Genomic DNA, 27,414 nt, shown 5'->3' with positions numbered 1-27,414 from the left:
TCTTCTTTCTCTGCATCCTTGCCAACATCTGTTGTTGCTTGAGTTGTTAATGTTAGCTATTCTGACAGGTATGAGGTGGTATCTCATTGTGGTTTTGATTTCTATTTCCCTGATGATGAGTGGTGTTGAGCATTTTATGTGTCTGTTCGCCATCTGGATGTCTTCTTTGGAGAAGTGTCTATTCATGTCTTTTGCCCATTTCTTCACTGGATTATTTGTTTTTTGGGTGTTGAGTTTGATAAGTTCTTTATAGATTTTGGATATTAACCCTTTATCTGATATGTCCTTTGCAAATATCTTCTTCCATTCCATTGTTGCCTTTTAGTTTTGCTGATTGTTTCCTTTGCTGTGCAGAAGCTTTTTATTTTGATGAGGTCCCAATAGTTCATTTTTGCTTTTGTTTCCCTTGCCTCTGGAGATATGTTGAGTAAGAAGTTGCTGCAGCTGAGGTCAAAGAGGTTTTTGCCTGCTTTCTCCCCTAGAATTTTGATGGCTTCCTGTCTTACATTGAGGTCTTTCATCCATTTTGAGTTTGTTTTTGGGTATGGTATAAGAGAGTGGTCCAGGTTCATTCTTCTGCACGTCGCTGTCCAGTTTTCCCAGCACGATTTGCTGAAGAGACTGTCTTTATTCCATTGGATATTCTTTCCTGCTTTGTCAAAGATTAGTTGGTCATACGTTTGTGGATCCATTTCTGGCTTCTCTGTTCTGTTCCATTGATCTGAGTGTCTGTTTTTGTGTCAGTACCACACTGTCTTGATGATTACAGCTTTGTAATACATCCTGAAGTCTGGGAGTGTGGTGCCTCCAGCTTCAGTTTTATTTTTCAAGATTGCTTTGGCTATTCGGGGTCTCTTCTGGTTCCATACAAATTGAAGGATTGTTTGTTTTAGCTCTGTGAGGAATGCTGATATTATTTTGATAGGGATTGCTTTTTCTTTTTCTTTATGTATGTAACAGATAAGGCACCTCATCTGGCTATATTATAGTATAGCAGAAGTCCTCTTATTTGATCACACTTCTCTGGCTTTATAATCACTGATGTTTCCTGTTTTCTTTGTGAAACACCCTGCCAATGCCCATGACCTCCCCTTGTGTATTGGTTACTCTTTAAAACATTCAAACATTTCTGTTCCCACCACTTTAGTTATAGACTTATCAGTAACCAGTAGACTTTTTCCAAAACCTATTTCTACTCATTGTAACTGTCAAATTATGTAATTTAATTAGAATTTATACAAACATGAAATATGAGTAGGAAAAGATATCATTTCTGTGAAAGCCATGAGTACAACTGTAAAGAAGGGACAGAGGGACACCAGGCTGGCTCAGATGGTAGAGCATGTGACTCTTGATCTCAGGGTCATAAGTTCAAGCCCCACATTGGGTGTAGCACTTACAGTAAAACAACAACAACAACAACAACAACAACAACAACAACTGTAAAAGACTAGTAGCTATTGAGTTAGGTATGAATGAGATTGTGGCGGGGGGGATCATAAACCTAGAAAAATTCTGAATTTGGATTGCTTTATGAGTGCCTAAGTTCTTGCTCCGTTGTAAAGAAGTGGAAATTGAAAATTCAGAGGCTGTGCATCGTGGGTATGGTTTATGTAGGAAAGTTACTTGTGATTTAATTGGCAGATGTGCTTAAGGAGAAAGATTTGGTCCTCTGACAAAAGATTACAAATTAAGTGTTTCATATTTTAAGTTAACATTTTAAGGTGAGTGTGTATTTTTTAAAAAGCTATTTACAATTTAGTCAGGATAAGAACACTTTTATTCTACTGCGATCTGTTGGACAGGTGTAGCCCTGGTGGTTTGGGACCAGGGCAGGAGCACATGATAATCCGCCTGCAGGGGGCGGTGTATGCGGTGGGAGAACAAGAGGACGGGACTCCCGAAGGTTGAATTTCCTTTTTTGTCTTATTTCTTGCTATCTGTGACTATGCTCAAACCTAATGTTTCTGGCCCTTGGTTTTCTTATCTCTGAAAAGAAGATATCTGCTTCACTGAGTTTTGTGAGGAATACATATGAAAAAAAAATATAAAGACCTAGCACAGTGTTTGGCACTAAATTTTAGTTTTCCTTCCTTTCCCCTCCCTCTTTGAAAAGCTCATGTAAGTTATGAGGAGTTTTGATACAATACGGTCTTGCAAGGCAGAGTACAGAGATGTACTTTAAAACATTTTTCTGGGGTGCTTGGGTGGCTCAGTTGGTTAAGCGTTCAACTTGGGCTCAGGTCATGATCTCAGTTTGTGAGTTCGAGACCCGTGTCAGGCTCTGCACTATGAAGCCCGCTTGGAATTCTCTCTCTGTCTCTCTCTCTCCCCGTTCCTCCTCAACTTGCGCTTTCTCTCTCTCACAAAATAAATAAACTTAAAAAAAATCTTTCATGATACCAACTCAAAAGATATCTGCAACCCCATGTCACAGCAGCATTACTTATTTGTTTATTTATTTATAAAATTTATATCCAAGTTAGCATATAGCAGCATTATTTATAATAGCCAAAGCATGGAAATAACCTAAGTGTCCATTGCCAGATGAATGGATAAAGAAGTTGGTGTGTGCGTGCGCGTGTGTGTGTGTGCGTGTGTGTGTGTGTATAAAAATGGAATAGCATCCAGCCATTAAAAAAAAGCCCACAAAGAAATCCTGCCATTTGTGACAACTTGGATGAACCTTGAGGGCACATGCTAAGAGAAGTAAGTTAGAGAAAGACAAATACTGTTTGATCTCACTTACATTGGAATCTAAAACAAAAACAAAAACAAAAACAAAACCCAAACTCATAGGAAAAGAGATCGGATTTGTGGTTACCAGAGGCAGGGTGTTGGGGGAGAGGGAATTAGAGAAAAGTGACCAAGGGTACAAACTTCCATTTACAAGATAAGTTTTCTGACATAATGTACAGCATGCTGTCATTAACACTGCTGTATGATAGATATGAAAGTTACTAAGAGAGTAAGTCCTAAGAGTTCCGAAAGAAAAAAGAAATCTTTTTCCTTTTTTCCTTTTTTTTCTTTTAACTTTCCCTCTTTATTGCATCTATATGAAATGATGGATGCTGACTAAACTCACTGGGGTGGTCATTTCACAATATACATAAGCCAAACCATTATGCTGCATACCTTAAACTTACACAGTGTTGTATGTCAATTATATTGCAATAAAATTGGAAAGAAAAATCTTTCATGGAAAGGAAAACCAGAGAAAAGGTCATTAAATTTGGCCAAAAAGAAATTGGGCAGGGCTCTCTAAGAGAAAACATTTTATCATCTTTGGAGATTGCATGATGAGATGGGTTGATGTGCAAACATCTGGATATATCGCCCTTTACTAACCACAGAGAAGGACCATTAGGAGTGAACTTTCTTAACTATGCTTCCCTCCTTTTCCGGCACTCTTCTTGTCTGTCCTCTCAATAAACCCTCCACCCATATTCTTCCTTCCTTCCAGTCTTGGAGGAGTAGGGACTCCACCTGCACCATTTCCCTTTTATTCAGAAATTTTGTCTTTTCTGTTATCACCGTTTTCTTCACCAATCTCGGGTTTTCTATTGAGGTTTTAATATGGTTGTTTAAATGGTGGGAAGATGCTCACCCAGACTTACTTCAGGGATGAGGCTTTGTTGTAAGGATATGCTGAAATGTAAATAGCCCGGAAAACAATCCAAAAGGCCATGCATTTGATCTCTAGAGATTCCTGTGTTGGGAGAATAAATCTGTGTCTTTAGATGCCATCTCTCTATTCATCTGCTGTATATACACATGGAAGGGATTGGATAGGGATGTGGGACAAAGTAGTAAAACTGCCAGCTCTGGATTCAGACAACTGCTTTCACTATTTTCTAGTTTTCTACCCTGGGCAAGTTATTTGAGCCTTCTTGTGCCTGGCTCCTCCCCTGTATCTTGGAGATGCTAATAGCCCCTGCCCTCTAGGGCAGTTTTCAGAATGAAATAATCTATATACATTGTACAACATCTGACACATAGAAGCTTCCAGTAGCTGTGAGCTGTCATTTTGATCATTTACCGTTATTATCATTGTTGTCATTGTCATCACCATTGTCATCAACATCTTTTCACTGGGGCTATTTACCACTTTCTATTTTTTTTACGTTTATTTATTTTGAGAAAGAGCACGCATGCATAAGTGGGGGAGGGGCAGAGAGAGAGGGAATAGAGAGAAAATCCCAAGCAAGCTTCCCACTGTCAGCACAGAGCCTGATGCAGGGCTCGATCTCATGAAGCATGAGATCATGACCTGAGCTGAAATCAAGAGTCGGGCGCTTAGCTGACTGAGCCACACAGGCACCCATATTACCACTTTCTAATATGGAGCACTCCTGTTTGGTAGAGTTCTTTATCACGCTTCCTCAGAGGCACACTGAGTGACTGCCTAGATTCCAGTGTAAAAGCCGTGACACTAGAAATCTCCTTGGTAGAAAACACTGAGTTCCTGGTTGAAGACTTTATTTTATTGATCTGGAATCCCCAGGACTCCGTACAGAGCTCAGTATATAGGGCTTTGTCAGTGAAAGTTGATCAAATAAATTTGAGTGTGTGATTCAAAACCTTTCACTTTGTATGTTAACCTGTTTCCTCATATACTCTACAAAAAGGAGATGTGTGATCAGACAGGTGCTTTCTTAAACCAAACATGTTGTTCCTTTTTACCCTGGGGGTATAATTGATCTTAAATAATACCTATTGCTTTATGTCTGATTACTAACACAATGAGTTATATTTTAGGCTTTTAATTCTTTTAGTAAACAGTTTGATTTGGTTATCTCTAGATAGATAGAGGCCTTCCTTCTAGTTTGATTAGCCAAGGATAAGAAGAAATTCAGATAACTTTTCTTGGGAGCAAGTAATTTAAATGTACTCATACCTCTTAACTAATATTTCTTTTTAAAATATGGACAACTGAATTTAGTAAACAAACATAATGGTAGGAATATAGAAACTAGGCATTTTTCAGATATTTTAGTTTTTTTGTGTGTGTGGGTAAGTTGTACCCATGCTCATGACATCCTGACTTATAATATGTCTTTCTTAATTTTCGCTTTGTATTTTTGTCTTTAACCAATGGATTTCAAAAATTTTTTTAATGTTTATTTATTTCCGAGAGAGAGAAAGAGAGACAGAGCATGAGCAGGGGAAAGGCAGAGAAAGGGAGACACAGAATCCAAAGCAGGCTCCAGGCTCCAACCTGTCAGCACAGAGCCCGATGCGGGGCTTGAACCTACAAACTGCGAGGTTATGACCTGAGTTGAAGTCGGACGCTTAACCCACTGAGCCACCCAAGTGCTCCTAACCAATGGGTTTTTAGAAATTCTTTTGTGCTAAACTTTATAGGGGCCTGGATTGTATTTTTGTTATTTCTTGTGATCAGAGAATATGATCTATATGACACCAATTTTAGTTAAAATTTTATTCATGAACTAGTATGTGATAATTTTTGTTCAAGTGAATTGTACAATCCAAATGTTCTGTATTCTGCCTTTCCCCTTATTGTTTACACTGTCAGTTGCTGAGAAAGATACATCAAAATACCCAAATAGGGGTGCCTGGCTGGCTCAGTTGGTGGAGCATGAGACTCTTGGGGTTGTAGGTTTGAGCCCCACGTTGGGTGTAAGGATTACCTAAAAAACCTTAAAAAATAAAATAAAATATCCATTATAATAATGTATTTGTCAATTTCTCTTTTTCTTGCAGTCGCTTTTTCACGTTACATTTATAGGTTGTGTTTTCTTATCGTTTTGATGAGATAAGAATTATCTAAGTTTAGAATTATTTATCTTCCTTTTATAATCTACTGATGAGGCTTTAATAATGATTTGTGCCTTACAGTTTATATTGTCTGATATTGATAGAGTAACTGATTTATTTCATTAATTTTTGCCTGTTATCTTTTTTTATCCCTTTGTTTTCAGTTTTCTGTGTGTTAGATATATCTCTTACAACCAGTCTATGTCTAGATAAAAAAAATATAATCTCAGAGTTGCTCTCCATTGATGAATTTAGTCTATTTATGTTTATTGTGATCACGATATTTGAATTCATTTCTATCATTTTATGCTTTAAAAAAATTCATCATATATTTTCTTTCTTTCCTTTTTGGAATTGACACCATTTTAGTGTTTTATTTTTCCTCTTCTAGTTTGGAAGTCATACATTCTGTTTCAATTCTTTTAGTGACAGTTCTATTTTTAGCATGCATTCATGAGAATTCAAGCCACTCTCTCTAATTGATGTTTCTCTTCCCAAATAAACAATCTTAGAAAGGTCTAGCCAAAATTATTCCTCTCTCATCTTATTTGTTATTATCCAGTATTTGGTGCTACCTTATTTCTATACCTCCAAAAATTAATTGTTATTATTTTATACATTCTATGTTTATTAGGTTTCCTCTCATGTTTAACAATTTAGTTTCTTACCATTGCACCTTGAATTTCATTGCTTTTCTTGGGTTCATGTTTCTCCATCCCAAAGAAACAGTAATTATTTCAAAGGGGCTATGAGTGATATATCTTTTTAACCTTTGACTAACTGAAATGGCTTTAATTTTTTTTTTAAATTTTTTTAACGTTTATTCATTTTTGAGACAGAGAGAGACAGAGCATGAACGGGGGAGGGTCAGTGAGAGGGAGACACAGAATCTGAAACAGGCTCCAGGCTCTGAGCTGTCAGCACAGAGCCTGACGCGGGGATCGAACTCACAGACCACGAGATCATGACCTGAGCCGAAGTCGGCCGCTCAACCAACTGAGCCACCCAGGCGCCCCTGAAATGGCTTTAATTTATCCTCACTCTTGAATGATAGTTTATCTGAGAATATAATTCTAGATTGAAGGTTTCTCCCTTCCCCCACCATCTTAAACACATTATCCCATTGTGTTTCTGACCCATAAACCTACAGTAACTAAAATATATTGAGACCAGCAGAGGAGTAAAAACATATATATACATATGTGAAACATATATGAAATAGAGGAGACAATCCAGAAAAAGAGACCTTTATACATATTTCTTAAATGACAAGGCATTTTATAAAAATCTGTGGGAAAAATTTATCTAATAAATGCTACTGGGAAAATTATACATCTGTTTGAAGAACATAATATGACATGATACAAACATACATAAACTTCCAAATAGATTTGAACCACAAAAGTGCTTAAAGAAGATATAAGAAAATATTGGTATAATCTTGATGTGAAACAAAAGACCGATTTGGCTGTGTACTAAAGCTTCTTATGACGAGAGATACCATGAGTAAAGTGAAAAGCTATATAACAAGGCAAATATGGTATATAAGAAAAGTTGTCTATAGTTACTAAATAAACTTCATAGGTTACTGGGGGTGGGGGGGAAGAACAAAAGAAATAAATAGGCAATATACAAGTAAAAGAAATATAAAATATGGCAAATGTATTAGTCAACCTTGCTAGCAATTTAAAAAAATACAAAGTGAGGGGCGCCTGGGTGGCGCAGTCGGTTAAGCGTCCGACTTCAGCCAGGTCACGATCTCGCGGTCCGTGAGTTCGAGCCCCGCGTCAGGCTCTGGGCTGATGGCTCAGAGCCTGGAGCCTGTTTCCCATTCTGTGTCTCCCTCTCTCTCTGCCCCTCCCCCGTTCATGCTCTGTCTCTCTCTATCCCAAAAATAAATAAACGTTGAAAAAAAAATTTACAAAAATACAAAGTGAAATGAGATTGGTTAGTCATTTGTCAGATTAGCAAAGATTAGAAATTATTTGTAATGTCCAATGGTGTTATGAGGAGATAGGAAGCCCCTTAAAGTATCATTTGGATTATACATTTTAAAATAGTTTTGGAGGGGGCATCTGAATGGTTCAGTTGGTTAAGTGTCCAACTATGACTCAGGTCATGATCTCGCAGTTTGTGGGATCGAGCCCTGCGTCAGGCTCTGTATTGACAGCTCAGAGCCTGGAGCCTGCTTTGTATTCTGGGTCTCCCTCTCTCTCTGCCCCTCCCCCAATCACACTCTGTTTCTCTCTCTCAAAAATAAATAAACGTTAAAAAAAATTTTTTTTAACGTTTATTTATTTTTGAGAGACAGAGACAAAGCAGGAGACAAGGAGGGGCAGAGAGAGAGGGAGACACAGAATCCGAAACAGGCTCTAGGCTCTGAGCTGTCAGCAGAGCCTGATGTGGGGCTTGAACTCATGAAGCATGAGATCATGACCTGAGCCGAAGTCAGACGCTTAACCGACTGAGCTACCCAGGTGCCCCCAAATAAATAAACATTTAAAAAATAAAACAATAAAATAGTTTTGGAGGGGGCCCCTGGCTGACTCAGTCTGTAGAGCATGTGACTCTTGATCTCAGGGTTGTGAGTTTAAGCCCCACATAGAGATTATTTAAAAATAAAATCTTAGAATAGTTTTAGAGGGTAATCTATCAGTAATCTTAAATGTGTATATGCCTTGGTTCAGCAACTTGACTTCTTTGAATTTATTTTAAGGGACTAATTGGATACAGGTACTCATTTTCATTGTAATATGAATACTAGCAAAGAAATTAGAACCAACCTAGATTTCCATCAAGGGACACTTTAGATAAATAATGCTATATTCATAAAACAGAATGCTATATAGGTTTTTAAATTGTAAAATGACGCCTTTCTAATAAAAAGAAAAAGTTTCAAATAGTATATGCACACTGTGATCTAAATTTTGTATATGAAATATGCAAAAGTAAATAGCATTAAAAGAAAACTGAAAGAATTTATGCCAAAATTTGTGCTTTTCTATATTTTTCAGGATTTAAAAAAATTTATTACTTGAAATATATTTATTTGTGTAAATATATAAAAATGCATGTGTATATGTGTAAGCACACACAAGTTCATGTGACTATTTTCAGAATGTATTATACAAGTGTATTATTGGATAACTGTTTGGAAACATCAGTGTTCATTCAGTTCCCAAGTTTTGCCTATCTTTTGTCTGAAGAAAACTCCTAATTCTGTGGTTTGAAAACTGAGGTTATGTCAGCACCCTTTTTTTTTTTTTAAGTTCTATTTATTTTGAGAGAGAGACAGAGATGAGCGAGCACACGAATGAGCGAGGGAGGGGCAGAGAGAGACGACAGAGAGAGAGAGAGAGAGAGGGAGAGAGAGTCAGTTCCAAGCAGGCTTGGTGCTGTCAGTGTGGAGCCCAATGCAGGGCTCGATCCCACGAAACAGGAAATTATGACCAGAGCTAAAATCAAGTCAGACGCCGAACCCACTGAACCGTCTAGGCGCCCCGTCAACGCTGTTTAAAAGAGAAATCGTTTTCGTCTCCATAGGTAATCTTGAAATAGGAGACCTTACGTTCATTTGGGCTACTGTCCCTGAAACGTCCCGTTTTGCTCTTGCTAATATAGTCACAAATGTACCCATCTCTGGTACACGCCCCACAGGTTCCAGGAAGTAAGTCAGGCTTCTGTTCTAAGACACGCTGTGGGGACAGGCGCGGGTCTTAACCACGGCGTCACGGCCTCACTCTTGCCCCGGCGACTCGGGCGCCTCGAACGCCGGGTTGGCGAAGCCACGGGAAAGCACTGTGTGATCTTCTCTCCGGTTTAGGCTCCCGGAGGGAAAGGTGTGGCTACCGTGTCGTGCGAAGGCAGAAGAGCTCCGAGGAGCAGCTGCGCTGCGTCAGCAAAGCCAAGAAAGCCGGGGGCCACGTGACCCGCGTGAAGGAGCTGCTGCTGAGCGCCCTGAGCCCCGAGCAGCTGGTGCTCACGCTCCTGGAGGCGGAGCCGCCGCACGTGCTGGTGAGCCGCCCCAGCACCCCCTTCACCGAGGCCTCCATGATGATGTCCCTGACCAAGCTGGCCGACAAGGAGCTGGTGCACATGATCGGTTGGGCCAAGAAAATCCCAGGTAGGGCTTTCTGGATCTCAGCTCAGTGCAGAGGACTTTAAAAAATATACAACTAAAAACGATCTGTTCCAGCTTTCTGTTCTTCCCTGGCATCTGTCCGGGGGGAGGGGTGGGGGGGTGGAGCTGTGAGCCCAGGTAACTGTCCTTTATAATCTTCGATGACGTGTATTAAGTCTGTAGAAGGAGTCCGAGGCCGGACGTTGTGAGTTGCACACGCAGAGTTCAGAGTTTCCTTCCTTAGGTCAGCGTGTAGCCGCAGCTTTAAAACGTTGGTTGTTTTCTCTGTGTCGTGGGTGTTTTTGTAGCTTGTGAAAACCTGCTCTTTTGTTTTCACAGACACTGGGAGCCGTGGAGGAGGGTGGGTGTTTCTCACGGCCTCTTGCTTTCCCCAGGTTTTGTGGAGCTCAGCCTGTATGACCAAGTGCGCCTCCTGGAGAGCTGCTGGATGGAGGTGCTGATGGTGGGGCTCATGTGGCGCTCCATTGACCACCCCGGCAAGCTCATCTTTGCTCCAGACCTCATTCTGGACAGGTGAGAGAAAAATGCATCCCGTTTCTCCTCCCGACTTGTCTGAGTCCCGGGCGCTGCCTCACACCTCACACCTGAAAGGTCAGTCAAGAGGATGATAATGTCATGAGCTCCCTCACCAGGTCAAGAGCCCAAGAAGGAGAGCATGGGTACTAGGATTCAGTGTCCTGTGACTTATCCTTACCCGCAGTGGGGTGGCATTTACAGGTCAGACTATAAGAGCCCGTATCTTGCAGAATATGTGGCTAGTAAGTGTGCAGGTCAACTTAGATTTTTCAGCATTAAAAATTCCATTTTCAGTTTATAATTTTAAGTTGCCCTGCTGTTCTTTCCACTTGTGGGGACCATGCCTATCTCTTCCTGGACAGGTGATAAAATTCTTACAGATCTGCAGTTTATTTTAATGTGCTTTGACTGTAACTGTATGCTCTATAGCATTTTTGACAGTAGCAGTGGAAGGAATGGTTATTAAAGCCAAACGAAAGGTAATGGAAATTGGGGAATGATAGCGCCAATGCCGTCACTCACTTGCGCCTTGTTTTCTTTTAAAGATGGCGCAGAAAAGGAACCAATTTTTAATTGACTCAGGTGAACTGTTCATGGAGGAAAAATCAGAATATACAACACTAAAAATGTTAGTAGGAAAAGTGGGACACTTTCTTGGAATACATTTGAGCACAGGTTGAAAATCTCTCCATGGAAATGGATTTCCACGTTCCTTATTTTGAGAAAGTTCTAATGTAGAATGTTCAGTCACATTTGACTCGGTGCACGGTGTGGAAGGAGCCATTATATGAATGGAAAATGTCTGCCCCCAACTCTTGGAACTGCCTGTTTAGATCATCAGGAGACCCCCGTGCACATGTTACACAGGTGAAAAGTGATACCCCTAAGTTGTTAGCACACACTCTCCCTCTTGTTCTGCATGACACTGTTGACAAAGCACTGTTTTAGTGGAGAACAGAACCTTTGGAAAGAGCAGGAGCAAGCCCTGGTGTTAAACCATAGAAGAAGGTAGGTTCTGGAAACCATAGAAGAAGGTAGGTTCTGGAAGCCGAGACCCTTCAGTAACAATCAAAACAGTCAACTTATTGGCTTGTATATATCAGTCCCCATCTTAAGCATTTGATGTGTTAACTCATTTTATCTTCACGGCCCTTTATGGGTAAGTGCCCTTATTATCCTTATCCTTCAGATATGGAAATGGGGGGGGGTCAGGTAATTTGCCTGCGGTGACAGGGTGACAGGGTAGTAAGTGGTAGAGCTGGATGTAGGGGCTGGCTGTGAAGTCCATGCTCTTAACTCTGACAGTAGTTACCTGTACAATGGGTCATGCCCCTCAGAGGGACAGAGAACTGAAAAGGGAAAGAGGAGGAGGCTGAGAGGCAAAGTGACTTTCTACTTGATTCTTTTATCTTGGGACAACTCCATTCTACTCTCTGCCCACTTCAGAAACCTCCTCCTCTTCCTGTCACGGAGGACACCATCTGGCAAGGCAGGCTGGAAAGCCAAGCCCCCTGCTGAGCCGTCACTATCGTTCATTTACTCATTATGTTCCTCTTGGCGTTCAGATGAAGCCACACACACACGCACACACACACACTTCTAGAAGTTAGCGCTAGGAAGAAGTTTCACGCCTTGAATCAATACATTTGCAGACACCGGGATTGGGTTGTGGTTGCCTTTTGTCCTGATTTCTACATTGATGCTGCATTTAATGTTTATGTGCAGTGACTGTTTCGTTCCTGGTTTTTAGTATAACCACCTCTCCTCTTTGTGTGAGTTCTTTGATTCCTGTGGATGGAATTTAGTGTAAACTGACACGAATCCTGGACAAATATTAGGCCTACCTTTCGGTTAAGTAATAGAAGGAAAACAAGAAGTAATTTTTGTTACAAATGATTTTTAATAGACTCACATTACTTTTTATAAATATTTGAAAGTATTGTGTTGCCCAGCACACAAATCTAGTATATTTGAGTAGAGGAGAGGCGCCTTTGGAATCGTAAATGCGTTCACAGTGAGCAAGCATTTTTTGTTTGTTTGTTTTTGTAGTGCCTGTGGTGGTTATTTTTTGTTGCAACCTCTAATATTGTTAACACATAAACTTTGTGAGGTCTAGAATTTCAAGTCTAAGATAAGATAGTTCAATTCTTTTGTGCGTCTATTATTACAGATAAATACTGTTTTATGTGATGGGTATGTTTCTGGAGGAGTTGTCGCTTCAAATATGCTTGAAACGTTTTTTATTCAGAGTCAGAGGTGACGCGTCACAAAGAAGTTCTATTATGAGGTTTTTCTGCAACATGAATAAATAATTTGCACACCGCTTAAAAATCGCTCTCTTTTGGCAGACTGTCCTATCAGAGTGCCTTCACGTGGTGGTGTGACCATGAAAGCTGTGCATATAACTAAATTAACCCACTTGTGGAGACTGAGGCAACAATTCCTGTTTCCCTTTATTCTTGTTGAGGCTTCTGCAGTGAGAAAACTTAGACCTATTGAGGATGAGAGGAAGAGCCGGTTATCTCAGCTTATTTCTAACAAGGTAGTTCTCTTGGTAACTATAGAGTCACAAATTCATGTGAGGATCTACCACAGAATCTGAGCTTTTATTTGCTGGAAAAATCGTATCTGCTAAGACATGTCATGTCCTTGGCATCAACAGGAAATGGTCTAATGTTAAGTATTATTTAAAAATCAGGGGCGCCTGGGTGGCTCAGTCGGTTAAGCATCCGACTTCAGCTTAGGTCATGATCTGACGGTTCGTGAGTTCGAGCCCTGCGTCAGGCTCTGTGCTGACAGCTCAGAGCCTGGAACCTGCTTTGGATTCTGTGTCTCCCTCTCTCTGTCTGCCCCTCCTCTGCTTGCACTCTGTCTCTCTCTCAAAAATAAATAAACATGAAAAAAATTTTTTTAAAAATCGGAGGGAGTTTGGATCTGGGCACGTCCCTCATTGTGGATGCGTATGGATTTCCGTGCACTCGTATCATTGTGCGTGTACTGAGTCTGCATTCACATTAGTTTTTTGTATGTTGACTTTCTTTAAGATACCCAAAGAATCTTCACTTTAAAAATTTCATCTCCCTTTGGTACACACGTAATTTTCATTTCTGTTCAATATTTAAGTCTTCTCCATGTGTTCAGCTTTAAGCCCCCAGCCTGTTGCCCTGACACAGAAGTAAACTATGGTCACCAGATACGAACGTGGGTACAAAATGGTGCACCCAAAGCCAGGTCCACTCATTCAACATTTTGTCCTTGGGATCAAATAGAATCTTTTTCTTTTATAAAGGAGTGGTTATCACACAATAAGACATTCCACATGTAGTTACTAATTTTACCTTTACTTAGCCCTAGTTTATGGGCAAATGGTGTGCAAAAGTAAGTCTTTATGAGTGGGTTGGTTTGACTGATAGATTGTTTCAGTATTTTAACATTCAAATCATATGTTCTTTCTCTCTCTCTCTTTTTTTTTTTGAGAGAGAAAAAGCATGTAAGTGAGCAAGGGGTAAAGGGCGGGGGAGAGAGAAAATCCCACGAGGGGTAGAAGGAGGGGAGAGAGAGAGAGAGAGAGAGAGAGAGAGAGAGATAGAGAGAGATAGAGAGAGAAAGAAAGAAAAGCAGGGCTCCCTTGAATTAGGGCTTGTGTTCACCCAAAGTGGGGTTCGTGCTTACCTGAAGTGGGGCTCAAGCTTATCTGGTTCGGGACTCAGACTCACAAACTGAGTCATGACATGAGCTGAAGTCAGATGCTTAACTGACTGAGCCACCCGGGTGTCCTGTTCTCTCTTTTTAATTCAAATCTTTTAATCCCATCCTAATTTCTTTTTTTGTTGTTGTTTTTTAGACTTTTTTTTTTAACATTTATTCATTTTTGAGAGATGGAGAAAAACAGAGCGTGTGCAGGGGAGGGGCAGAGAGAGAAGGAGACACAGAATGTGAAGCAGGCTCCGGGCTCTGAGCTGTCTGCACAGAGCTTGATGCAGGTCTTGATCCCACAAATTGTGAGATCATGACCTGAGCCGAAGTCAGATGCCCAGCAGACTGAGCCACCCAGGTGTCCCCCATCCTAATTCCTTACCCCTAGTTCAGTTCATTCCATAATTATAAAATAAGAGTAATAGATCTCATTAACTTATTATTTAAAAGTCCTTCCTCTGTAAGACTCATTTTAAGGCGGAGCTTTAGTAGGGTGTCATTTATGAGGTGTTGTCTCATATTTCCTGTATTTCTCATTTATTGTCTACAAAAATTATCTGGTTTCTCCAGCCTGTGAAGTGAATACAAATATTCTAACTGTGCCACCCCTTGAATGAAATGGCTGGCTGTCACATCTATTTAATAAAAGCAATCAAACCTGATTCTTTAAAATTCATTCAGAGATTCACTTTTTCCATGAGGTATACATGTTCTGATTACAGTGAGTTATAGCATTTCTCAGGGTTTAGGATGCTCTAGAATATAAACTCTCCCTCCATTTTTTAAAAAAGTTTATTTATTTATTTTGAGAGAGAGAAAAAGAACATGAGTGGGAGAGGAACAGAGAGAGAGGGAGAGAGAGAGAGAATCACAAGCAGCCTTCAAGCTGTCAGCATGGAGCCTGATGTGGGACTCGATCCCACAAACCCTGAGATCATGACCCAAGCTGAAATCAAGAGTAAGATGCTTAACTGACTGAGCCACCTAAGTGCCCCTCCCTCCATTTTTGAAATATGAGTTTGTGTTTAAAATGGCAAGCATTTTGGGATGCCTGAGTGGTTCAGTCAGTTAAGCATCTTGGTTTCAGCTCAGGTCAGGATCTCACGGTTCATGAATTTGAGCCCCGCATTGGGACTGCTTGGCATCCTCTCTCTCTCCCCTTCTCTGCCCCTCCCCTGCTCTCTCTCTCTCTCTCTCTCGCTTTCTCACTCAAAATAAACTTTAAAAAAATGGCATGCATTTTAATGAGGAAATTATACTAGTTTCAATACTTAGGGATGTGTTTTTAGGTACACGTGGCAACCTCTGCACAAAATGGTTTTGATTTCAGATGAATCCTCTTATCATACTGTTTGGGGAGTGGTGTGAGTATGCATGCCTCTACATGTGCATGACCCCACCTCTGACTGGGTCTCAAAGAGAAGAGCCAAACTGTTAATCAATGAAGGACTTGGGGGGCTTTTTGTTTTTGTCCCCAGAGATATTTTGTTTTGTTTATTTAGTTTGTTAGTTTCATTTTATTTTATTTTTTAATGTTTATTCATTTTTTGAGACAGAGACAGAGTGCAAGTGGGGGAGGGGCAGAGAGCGAGGGAGACCCAGGATCCAAAGCAGGATCCAGGCTCTGAGCTGTCAGTACAGAGCCCGACATGGGGCTTGAACCCACGAACTGCGATATCATGACCTGAGCCACAGCTGGTCATTTAATCGAATGAGCCACCCAGGTGCCCCTATTTATTTAGTTTTGTAAAGATTAAAAAAAAAATTTTTTTTTATTTTTGATAGACAGAGACAGAGCACAGTGGGGAGGGGCAGAGAGAGAAGGAGACACAGAATCTGAAGCAGGCTCCAGGCTCCAGGCTCTGAGCTGTCAGCACAGAGCCCGATGCAGGGCTCGAACTCACAAACCGCGAGATCATGACCTGAGCCGAAGTCAGACCCTTAACTGACTGAGCCACCTAGGTGCCCCTGCAAAGATTTTTTTTTTTAAAGTAATATCTACACCCAAAGTGGGGCATGAACTTACAACCCTGATATCAAGAGTCAAGTGCTCTGGGGCGCCTGGGTGGCTTAGTCGGTGAGTCATCTTGATTTTGGCTCAGGTCATGATCTCAAGATTTGTTGAGTTTGAACCCCTTGCTGGGCTCTGCGCTGATAGTGCAGAGCCTGCTTGGTATTCTTTCTCTTTCCTTCTCATCCTCTGCCCCTCTCCCGTCAAAATAAATAAACTTAAAAAAAAAAAAGTCACATGCTCAGGGCACCTGGGGGGCCCAGTCGGTTAAGTGTCCAACTCGTGATACCAGCTCAGGTTGTGATCTCAAGTTTATGAGATTGAGCCCCGCTTTGGGCTCCGTGCTGAAGGGGAGCCTGCTTGGGATTCTCTTTTTCCCTTTCTCTCTGCCTCTCTCCCACTCATGCACGTGCACTCTCCTTGTTAAAAATAAAGAAATGATCATTAAAATAGTCATTACAAATGTGTAACACGCTGTAAAGACTGAGCCAGCCAGGTGCCCCTGACCCCCCAAGACATTTTAGAACCAGTTTTATTCAGCATCAGCTCACCTTAAGCCCAACAATTAGGATTTCCAATAATTGTCCCCAAGCATAGTGATTTGATTATGTGGCATGAGGGGCCTTCAGGGAATAGGTATTTCACTACGTGCAAAGCATGCATTGTCCTTACTGGACACTTGCAGCTGGCTGCCTGGGAAAGCCCAGAGCAGGGGAGGTGGGAGGAGGGGAGATTTGGAGGTTTCCTACCGGTTTGGGCACCCTTTGCCCAGGGCTGATTCTCCAAGGTGGCCTTTCCCTATGAGTGATTTCTAGGAGGCACTGGCGTTTTATCACTTAACCTGTGCATGTTCGGAAAGCCTCAGGTGGTTGCAGAAGTTACCATATTTGTTTGCAACTTGCAGTTGGCTTGCTTGCTTGTGGCTTTGTGCAGGTGAGTCTGCGAGGGTTTGGATGCTGTGGAATGCAGGATCCTGGCCAGAGGCTGTCCTCTCACAGAACCCAGTGGGAAAGACTCACCGCCATCGGTGCTCCATTTCGATTCCGCAGAGGCCCTTTCTCCAGCCATCGCCATCACTGGAAACGTCCTGGCTTGGGGTTGGGGGGAGGAGGAGAGGGAACAGTCAGTTCTCTGAAGATCTCAGGTTCCCTTCAGGGGCTGCGTGGGAGACTAAGGATGAAACCCGCAGACACCCACCTCTGCCAGGCTCCCCTTCATCATGCTCTGCAGGTGTTAAGAAGCAAATGAAGTTTCATGGGAAAATCATCTAACTGCTTGTCAAGGGCTTCCAATGACTATGGCTGATGATAATAGAAGATTTTGGGGGGAGCAGTGAGGCAGAATAATGTGTGTCTGGCTGGAGTGAACTGAAGCTGGTATTTTCCAGATACAGTTCAAGTAACTTCCTTCAAAAGTATGCATATAAAAATTCATTTCTATGAATGTTCAAAAGAATTTTGATTATATGGTTTGAAGTTTGTCTAAAACCTTTGCTTAAAAATAATCTTTGGCAAGTCAAAAATGTGCATATTTCCATTTCTGCCTTCCTTTCCTGATTCTAATCTGTCTTCTCACATTGTGATTTCTTTGGCTTTTTTTCAAGTTACGTTAAATGTCTCTTAGTTGCCCCGCCAGTTTCTTACATGACCTCCAGGAAGTGAGTTAAGCCCTCCCGTGTGAAGGATTGTTTCAGTATCATTCAGTCTTCCTCATTAGCCCTTCAGAGTCTTCTGATGGGATCACGGAAGGTCTCATTTTAGCAACGTGTGTCGTAACTAGGGCTGGTTGGCCGAAATGGTCTAGGAAGGAAAATGATCAACAGAAACGGCAATCTGTTAAGGAAACATTTGGTGCGCAGGTAGAAGGAAAATGTATTTCTAATGCACACTTTTGTCTCAGTAGCATTCATTCAAATGTTTGCGGTTGGAATTTATAGAAGTTCCCTATCCTCTCTATGTGAAGATTATTCTAGTAATTTTATATCACTGGATGTGCTTTCATTACCGGTTTGTCAGAGTTAAAGGGTGTTCAAGATGAAATTTGAGGTTAACAAGAAAATACTCATTGCTTTTGCTGGTTGCCTAGTGCTGCATGTTTCTTAAATTTCCAAACAAACTTTTGTAGGGATGAGGGGAAATGTGTAGAAGGAATTCTGGAAATCTTCGACATGCTCTTGGCAACGACTTCAAGGTTCCGTGAGTTAAAACTCCAACACAAAGAGTATCTCTGTGTCAAGGCCATGGTCCTCCTCAACTCCAGTAAGTAGCCACACAGCTGGGCTGTGTTTTATGGGGGAGAGATGCTGTTTCTAGAACTAGCCTGGTGGGAAGAACAGTATCAAACTTCTTATTTTACTTAAAAAGGGAAAAATGGCTTCCTTTCTGACTTCTCTGTTTCATTTTCTAGGGATTGAAACAGTAGTTAACTTTTGGTAACTTGAATATGAATTATTCACTGGCTGAATTACTGGCAGTAATTTAAAAAGTGGCTCAAGCTGGAAAAGAAAAAAAAAAGAACTTTAAAATACTTACTTTACAGCTTTGTTCATTGTTTATACAGGCATTTTACATGGTTGACCCGCATTTATATTTACTCTTTCGCTTTTACAGATTCATTCATTCATTGATTTCATTTATTCATTTGGTAAAGACATTGAAGATGTAGTCCTGCCTTCCAACAGCTCACAGTCTAGGGAGGGAGAGAGAGAAAACAAATTATGAAAAGCAGTGATCGGTGGTCTAATAGAGTAGGTACAGAGTGCTGTGGGAAACCAGGAGAGACACAGGAGTGGCTGCAGAAGGAAACACGGTTTGAGTGCGTCTTCAGGGACGGGCATACATTGGCGGGACAAGGGAAGCACTAGGAGAAATGAAAGGAGGGCCAGGAGCTGCAGGCTGTGCAGAGGAGCAGAGGGAGGTGCGTATGGTTGTGCAGGGTGGTACCGGAGATTACACTGCACGCCTTGGCCGAGAACTGCCCCTGGGGTGCTGAGCAGCCCTAGAAGAGGTCCAGGCAGGGCAGTATCACGGACAGAGAAGCGTTCCGTAGAGATCACTGTGGCTTCCACGTGGAGGACTGGCTGGAGAGGGGAGAGACAGAGGCCGGGGCCTACGCAGAGTCATCAGGGACGCTGAGAGCCTGAACGGACTTGCTGTGGAGGGGCCAGGGAGGAAGGGCCTGACTTGAAGGAAACATCGGGGCTCGAAGTGAGAAATGAGAGAGGCACTGAAGGTACATGGGTGTGGTAGTGTTGCTGCTCTTTTCTTATTCTATAAGTAAAACCTGGTTCTTGTAAACATTCAAACAAAAGAAAAACATACAAGGAAGAAAAAAATCACCAGGAATCTCCCCCCACCCCTGGGCAAGATAACCACCATAAGATTGGAGACCAATCTTTAACAGCTCTCTGTAGATAGATAGATAGATAGATAGATAGATAGATAGATAGATAGACAGACAGCTCTCGATAGAGGTAGGTAGGTACATAGGTAGAGATGGGTAGATAGGTAGATAGATATACGCACACACACATACGTACACAGAGAGGGAGATACCCATGCACACACAGGCTTATATGTATAATTTTACATAAACAGCAGAGCATCTTATGTTAAAAATTATAAAGACTTTGAAAGAGGCCTACTTTCATCTAATTATTGGCTTGACCCTTCCAGCCCAACACCAACTAGCTAGTCTTAACAACCAGAGGATAGATTTTATACCTTCTTCTATGCTCTAATAATCTTTTAAAATAATACGTCCCCTCCAATATCCACATAGATAAGCTTTTTCCCCTTATTTAATCAAAGTTAGGGGGAATCTGGGTGGCTCAGCTGGTTGAGTGCCCAACTTTTGGTTTCGGCTTGGGTCATGATCCCAGGGTCGTGGGATCGAGCCCCACATGGGGCCCTGTGCTGAGTGTGGAGCCTGCTTGGGATTCTCTCTCTTTCTCCCTCTGCCCCTGCCCCTCTCCCCGGCTCACACTATCTCTCTCTCTCTCTCTCTCAAATTAAAAACAAAAAACCTCACTTTAAGAAATTAGCATAATTTTAAAAGTTGGGATACCTATATATACAAATACTTCTCTGTGTCTTGCGTTTTTACTTTCCAAAATGCTGTGAAATACCTCCAGGTCAGCTAGGAGAGGTCTAACTCATTCTTTGAGTGAGGACATTGTCTGAATTGTTCAACCATTTGTTTGATGGGCCTTTACTTAATTACAGCTTTTTTTTTTTTTTTTTTTTGCCATTATAAACATTGCTGCAGTAAATACAGTTGTGCTACTTTGTACGCATTTCTAAGTTTTTATGTACTGTTGACACTGTTTAGATTACCACCTACCTGGTGTTTGGCCCAGCTCCTGTCCCTGGTATTGCTTGCTTTGCTTAGCTATTTACTCTCGTTGGCTTATTTCTTTCTGAAATAATACGGGTATGCAAGTTTTTGTTGTTGTTGTTTTGTATATGCAAGTTTTAATCCTCCAACTGATGACTTACGGATAACTTCATTTGGGCATCATATGGGGCTTTGCTACCTAGATTTTATCCAATCTTACAACTTCATGCTGGAAACAATGGGAATCTCTGGGATCGTTTGATGCCACTTTATTTTAAATCATCCAAAGCAGCAGTTCCTGAAGCCAAAACTCAATGCAGACCCTGTGGCCACCTTCTGGGCACCTGCCCACTCCTTCTGTAACCTACACTTTCCTGCGTGTCTAACACCCCCACGTACTGTTGGCCACTGGCACTAGATCTGATGAGAGGGAAAGGGAGACATACAGAGCAGTGCTTCTTGAGCCTTGGCATGGAGCATGGAGATAGAGGGCTGGATCTGGGCAGGGAGAGTCAGTCCTGAGGGAGGGGAAGGGGGCAAATGAAGAAGGAGATATAGAGACCCCGAAGACCACCTTTATGTACTTCCCAGTTGGGTTTCAATCTGGCCCTACCTGCCTAGCAGGGCATTTCCCCTACACCCAGTGCACTCTCCACCCCAGTTCCAGAAAACAGTTTGTGAATAGAAATGGTCAACTGTTGGATGAATGAAAATTGTAGAGAAAGCCAAAGAAGACTCCTAAATGCTCTGGCGCTTCTGGCACCTTCTTGACATTTGTACCATTCACCTTTTACAACATAGTACGAGGCTTACATCAGCGATTAAGGTGATGTGTGTATAGAGTACGTCCCACTGAGATCTTTGAAATTGATCGTGGAAGAAAATGGACTTTTCCTGATCTCTTTGAATCCACCTACAGACCTTACCTCACACGTGTGCTGCGATTTCTGTCTTTGTTGCTTGAAAAGTTCATTCCCATCTTGGCACAGGAGGATCATCAAGTGCTAGATTATGGGGCTTCTCTTACTTTTGGAAATAATTTAGAACTCATTTCTGTGAAGCAAAGTGCTCCTTGCAAAGCCATGTGCTTCTTGTTACACCACTTTGCAGTAGAAAGCCTTCTGTTTGGCAAGGCTTCTTACTGTCAGTTTAGCCTCCGAGACATCATATTGTGTTGTTGTGAAAGCTAGAAGTATCATCTGTGCAAATGGGAAAGACCAAGGCTACAGCGTCCCTCCTGCAGCATTTGACAGAACTGCCATCATAAAATTACAGGAGGTGAGTCAGGCATGTGATGTAATTACCATTTGTGGTGGTAAATTGAGTAGAATTTGTTTACACTCAATTCTATATTTAGGAAATCTTCTTTTAACAAAGTTCCTCTCTCACTTGGTAGTCAAAACAGTTGTCAGATGCATTTAGGAAAACGGGATTCTGTTTCTCCTGGGAAATTTCCATTGTCAGGAGAGAGGGGTCTTTTGTGTGCTAGATTTTAAGCATTTGAAGGTATAGGCTTTTGCTGTTGTTGTTTTGGATTATTTGTAGCGTTACATTAAAAATAGGGACAGAATCTACTTTCCCACCTTAAATTTAAAAAAAGAAAAAGAAAAACTGGAGAATATACAAAATAGACCTTGGACACTGGACAACAGACCACACAGGACAGTGATCCCCAAGAGAAGGGACACAAATGAAATGAACTCTTGGATCACCCAGTTTACTATCTAGAGCCAACTACCAGGTTCCATAGGGAGAGGTAACCCAAATAGACACCAGTGGTCTCCCTGCACAGGGAGGACAGAGTCATGAATTTGAGGAGGTCAAGGCAGCTGGGATTTGCAGGGGAGGAGACTACTGGAGAGAAAGAGCTGGGTGCATAGGCTTTGGAGATCTGTAGCGGGTGCCCTTTAAGTTTTCGTCTGAGCATTAACCTCATGCTTATGAGGATACTAACCAAGGACAGGGAAAGAGCCATCAGAAAGGAGCAGACAGAAAATCCCTAGCATTTACACAGGGGCTGGAATAGTTCATGTGCTCACCACCCAGCAGGAAAACACTGTAATATACTGGACATTGGGTGTAGTATCCAAAAAGGTATTGCATCGGTAGTGAGGTGAACTTAGCCCTAGACTTAAAGGCTGCTCTGATCCTACCAAACAAAACTTAAAAGCACGCCTGAAGGATGAAATTTATTGTCAAGTAATGTAACTGCATCACAGAACAAAGTTTAAGAATATTTAAAAGAATCCAAGAATATCCAATACCCAACCAGGTAAAGTTCACAATGTCTTATAACCAGTCAAAAGTTAGCAAGCATGCAAAGAAGCAGAAAACATGACCTATAATAAGGAGAAAAACCAATAAACTGGAAAAGACCCCAAAATGATACAGATGATAGAATTCGTAGGCAAGAACATTAAAACAATAGTTTAGTAACAATAATTACTATAACTATTTTCCAAATGTCTAAGAGGTAGAGGAAAGCATGAGGAGATTTAGAGGAGACATGGAAAATATGAAATACATGCAAATTTAATTTCTAAATGTGAAATTTATAGATATATGGGATTTATATCTGTGTTGGGAAGTGGAAGAGGGACAGTAAAATATCCTGCAGACTGAGAAAGCACTTTGAGACCAAACAAACAATGCAAACCACTCCACACTGTTTATATGGTTTTATTTAAAGATTAAACAAGTTTCTTTCACAATGGTAAATGGGTGTATTTGTCAAGAAGACATAAAAATGCTAAACATTTATGCATTAAAAAGAGGATGTCAAAATATCTGAGCAAAATCTGATAGAACTGCAGGGAGAAATGGACAAATCTCTTGTTATAGTTGGAAATTTTAATGTCCCTCTGTTAGTTCTATCAATACAGAACAAGTAGACAGAAAATCAGTAAATATAGAGACTTGAACAATATCGTTAACCAACTTGACCTATTTGACATGTATAGAACCCTCTACCCAACAACAGTAGAAAATATGTTCTTTTCAAGTATTCATGAAATATTTACCAGGATAGACCATATTCTGAGTTATAATACAAGTCTCAATATGTTAAAAAGGATTTAAGTCATACAAAGGATTTTCTTTGATAGAGTGAAACTAAATTAGAAACCGCTAATAAAAAGGTCTTGGAAAATTTCCAAACATTTGGAAACCAGATAACATACATCTAAATAACCCATGGATCACAGGCAAAAATCACAAGCAATACTAGAAAATATTATGAACTAACTTACAATGAAAATACATTGTAGCAGAATTTGTGGGTTGCAGCTAAAGCCATAGTTTGAGGGAGATTTATAGCACTCAAGACGCATAGTAAAATAAAAGCAAGGTCTCAGATTAATGACCTTAGCTTCCAACCTTAAGCAACTAGGAAAAGCAAAGCAAATGAAACTCCAAGTAAGCCAAAGAAAACAAATGATAAGGATTAGAGTGGAAATCAATGGGACAGAAAAAAGGAAAGCAATCGATATCAAGGAAACCAAAAGCTGATTTTTTTGAGAACAATAAAATTGTTAAGCCTCTAGGCAGACTGATTAGAATAAAGGAAAGAAGGCACAAATTACCAATATCAGGAGCGAGAGAGGTGACATTACTGGTGACATTATTATTCTGCAGATATTAAAAAGAATAATGAGGTCATATTATGAACAACTTTATGCCAGTACATTTGAATACTTAGATGAAATGGAAAAATTCCTTAAAAGACAGAAATTACTCAAGAAGAAATTTTAAAATGCTGAGTAGCCATATATTTATTAAGGAAGTTGAATTTGTAGTTAAAAACTTTCCCATAATGAAAACTCCAGGCCCAGATGGCTTTTCTGGGAGAATGCTACCAAACATTTAAGGAATTAATAATCCCAAATTTGTACACACTTTGTTTTTTACTTTTTTCATGTTTAGTTTTTTTTTAAATTCCAGTATAGTTAACATACAATATTCTGTTAGTTTCAGGTGTACAATATACTGACTCAGCAATTCTGTACATTACTCAGTGTTCATCACTGAGCACTGAGTGAACAAGTGAACTGATGACAAGTGAACTCCTTAGTCCCCATCACCTATTCCTCCACTCGCCTCCCCCATGGTAACCATCAGTTTTCTATATTTAAGAGTTGTTTCTTAGTTTCTCTCTCTTTTTCCTTTGTTCATTTGTTTTGTTTCTTAAATTCCATATATAAGTGAAACATATGCTATTCATCTTTCCTGACTGACTTATTTCACTTAGCATTATATTCTCTAGCTCCATTTATGTTCTTGCACATGGCAAGATTTCATTCTTTTTATGGCTGAGTAATATTCCTGTGTGTGTGCGCGCTTGCGTGCTTGCGCTTTATCCATTCATCTTTTGATGGACACATGGGCTTCTTCCATAATTTAGCTATTGCAAATACTGCAATAAACATAGGGGTGCATGTATCCCTTTGAATTAGTATTTTTGTATTCTTTGGGTAAATATTCAGTAGTGCAATTACTGGATCATGGGGTGGTTCTGTTTTTAACTTTTTCAGGAACTTCCCTGTTGTTTTCTACAGTGGCTGCAACAGTTTACATTCTCGCCAACAATGCCTAAGGTTCCTTTTTCTTTACATCCTTGCCAGCACCTCTTGTTTCTTGTGTTGATTTTAGCCATTCTGGCAATGTGAGGTAGTATCTCATTGTAGTTTTGATTTGCATTTGCCTGCTGATAAGTGATGATGAGCATCTTTTCACAGTGTCTGCTGGCCATCTATATGTCTTCTTTGGAAAAAATTCTGCTCATGTCTTCTGCCCATTTTTAAATTGGATTGTTTGGTTTTTGCTGTTGAGTTGTATAAGTTCTTTATAGATTTTGGATATTAACCCTTTGCTGGGTATGTCGTTTGCAAATATCTTCTCTCATTCAGTAGGTTGCCTTTTTAGTTTTGTTGATTATTTCCTTTGCTGTCAGAGGTTTTTATTTTGGTGTAGTCCCAATAGTTTACTTTTACTTTTGTTTCCATTGCTTCAGGAGACATATCTAGAAGGATGTTGCTACAGCCAATGTTAGAAAAACTACTGCCTGTGCTCTCTTCTAGGATTTTTACGGTTTTGTGTCTCACATTTAGGCCTTTAATCCATTTTGAGTTTATTTTTGTGTATGGTATAAGAAAATGGTCCAGTTTCATTCTTTTCCATGTAGTTGTCCAGTTTTCCCAACACTATTTATTGAAGAGAGTATCTTTTTCCCATTGTACATTCATTCCTCCTTTGTCAAAGATTAATTGACCATTTAACTGTGGATTTATTTCTGGGTTTTCTATTCTGTTCCATTGATCTATGTGTCTGTTTTTGTGCCAGTACCATACTGTTTTTGATTATTACAAATTTGTAATATAATGTAAAGTCTGGGATTGTGATACCTCTAGTTTTGTTCTTCTTTTTCTCTTTTTTTAATTTAAAAAAATTTTAATGTTTATTCACTTTTGAGAGACAGAGCATGAGCAGGGGAGGGGCAGTGAGAGAGAGAGAGAGAGAGGGAGAGAGGGAGACACAGAATCTAAAGCAGGCTCTAGGCTCTGAGCTGTCAGCACAGAGCCTGATGCGGGGCTCGAACCCACAAACTGCGAGATCATGACCCAAGCTGAAGTCGGACACTCAACCGACTGAGCCACCCAGGCGCCCCTTGTTCTTCTTTTTCAAGATTGCTTTGGCAGGGCACCTGGGTGGCTCTGTTGGTAAGATCCGACTTTGGCTTAGGTTGGAAAGATAACATGCTAATTGATGTAGACAATCCCAAGGGGTCTACAAAAAAAATGGGTTTATTAAGGTTGTAGGATAAAAGGATAATATATATAAATCAATTGTATTTCTACATAGTAGCAATTAACAAATGATAATTGAAATTAAAATCAATATTATTTATATAGCATTACAAATTATTAAACTTAGGGATAAATTTGACAGAAGGTTTGAGACTGAAAACTCAAAACATTTCTGAGAGAAATTAAATAAATTGTAAATAAATGGAGAGATATGTTAATGGCCTAGCAGATTCAATATTGTTAAGATGTCAGTGCTCCCCTCAAAATCATCTATAGATTCAATTTGGTCCCAATAAAAATCTCAGCAGGCTTTTTTTGGTAGAAATTGACAAACAGATTCTTAAATTCGTAGGGAAATGTAATGAACCTAGAACAGACAAAAGAACTTTGAAAAAGAACTAAGTTGGAAGACTCATACTGCTGGACTTCGAGATTTATTCTAAAGCCACAGGAATGAAAACAACATGTATTGACATCAAAATAGATCACTGAAACAGAATAGAGTCCAGAAATAGACCTATACAACAAGGAATTTTTTTTTTTTAACCTTTTTTTTTTCCCAACGTTTTTTTATTTTTTTATTTTTTTATTTTTGGGACAGAGAGAGACAGAGCATGAACGGGGGAGGGGCAGAGAGAGAGGGAGACACAGAATCGGAAACAGGCTCCAGGCTCCGAGCCATCAGCCCAGAGCCTGACGCGGGGCTCGAACTCACGGACCGCGAGATCGTGACCTGGCTGAAGTCGGGCGCTTAACTGACTGCGCCACCCAGGCGCCCCTACAACAAGGAATTTTTAACAAAGGTGTCAAGGTAAATAGGGAAAGAATGATCTTCCCACTAGATGGTGCTTGAACTAAAATAGGCAAATTTTGAATGGATACCTCATCAAAGATGATATGCTGCTGGCAAATAATTACATGCAATGGTGCTAAAATTATTCATCAGAGGGGCGCCTGGTGGCGCAGTCGGTTAAGCGTCCGACTTCAGCCAGGTCACGATCTCGCGGTCCGTGAGTTCGAGCCCCGCGTCAGGCTCTGGGCTGATGGCTCAGAGCCTGGAGCCCGCTTCCGATTCTGTGTCTCCCTCTCTCTCTGCCCCTCCCCCGTTCATGCTCTGTCTCTCTCTGTCCCCAAAA

General features: G+C 40.7%; 1 protein-coding gene across 1 annotated transcript in view; it reads left to right on the top strand.

The window, feature by feature from the left end:
- ESR2 (estrogen receptor 2) overlaps positions 1–27,414 on the top strand; it is a 69,950-nt gene that overhangs the window by 32,002 nt on the left and 10,534 nt on the right. Inside the window, exons 5-7 of the mRNA XM_040477365.1 lie at positions 9,602–9,901; positions 10,294–10,432; positions 18,267–18,400. Of these exons, the coding sequence (XP_040333299.1) occupies positions 9,602–9,901; positions 10,294–10,432; positions 18,267–18,400 (573 nt within the window). The remainder of the gene's footprint in view (positions 1–9,601; positions 9,902–10,293; positions 10,433–18,266; positions 18,401–27,414) is intronic.

The sequence above is a fragment of the Herpailurus yagouaroundi genome, unplaced genomic scaffold (assembly GCF_014898765.1).
Source record: "Herpailurus yagouaroundi ecotype Mexico unplaced genomic scaffold, PumYag 141, whole genome shotgun sequence".
In the NCBI taxonomy this organism is placed as follows: domain Eukaryota; kingdom Metazoa; phylum Chordata; class Mammalia; order Carnivora; family Felidae; genus Herpailurus; species Herpailurus yagouaroundi.
Note: the sequence above shows the minus strand (reverse complement) of the source record. Positions and strands in the feature narration are given on the sequence as shown.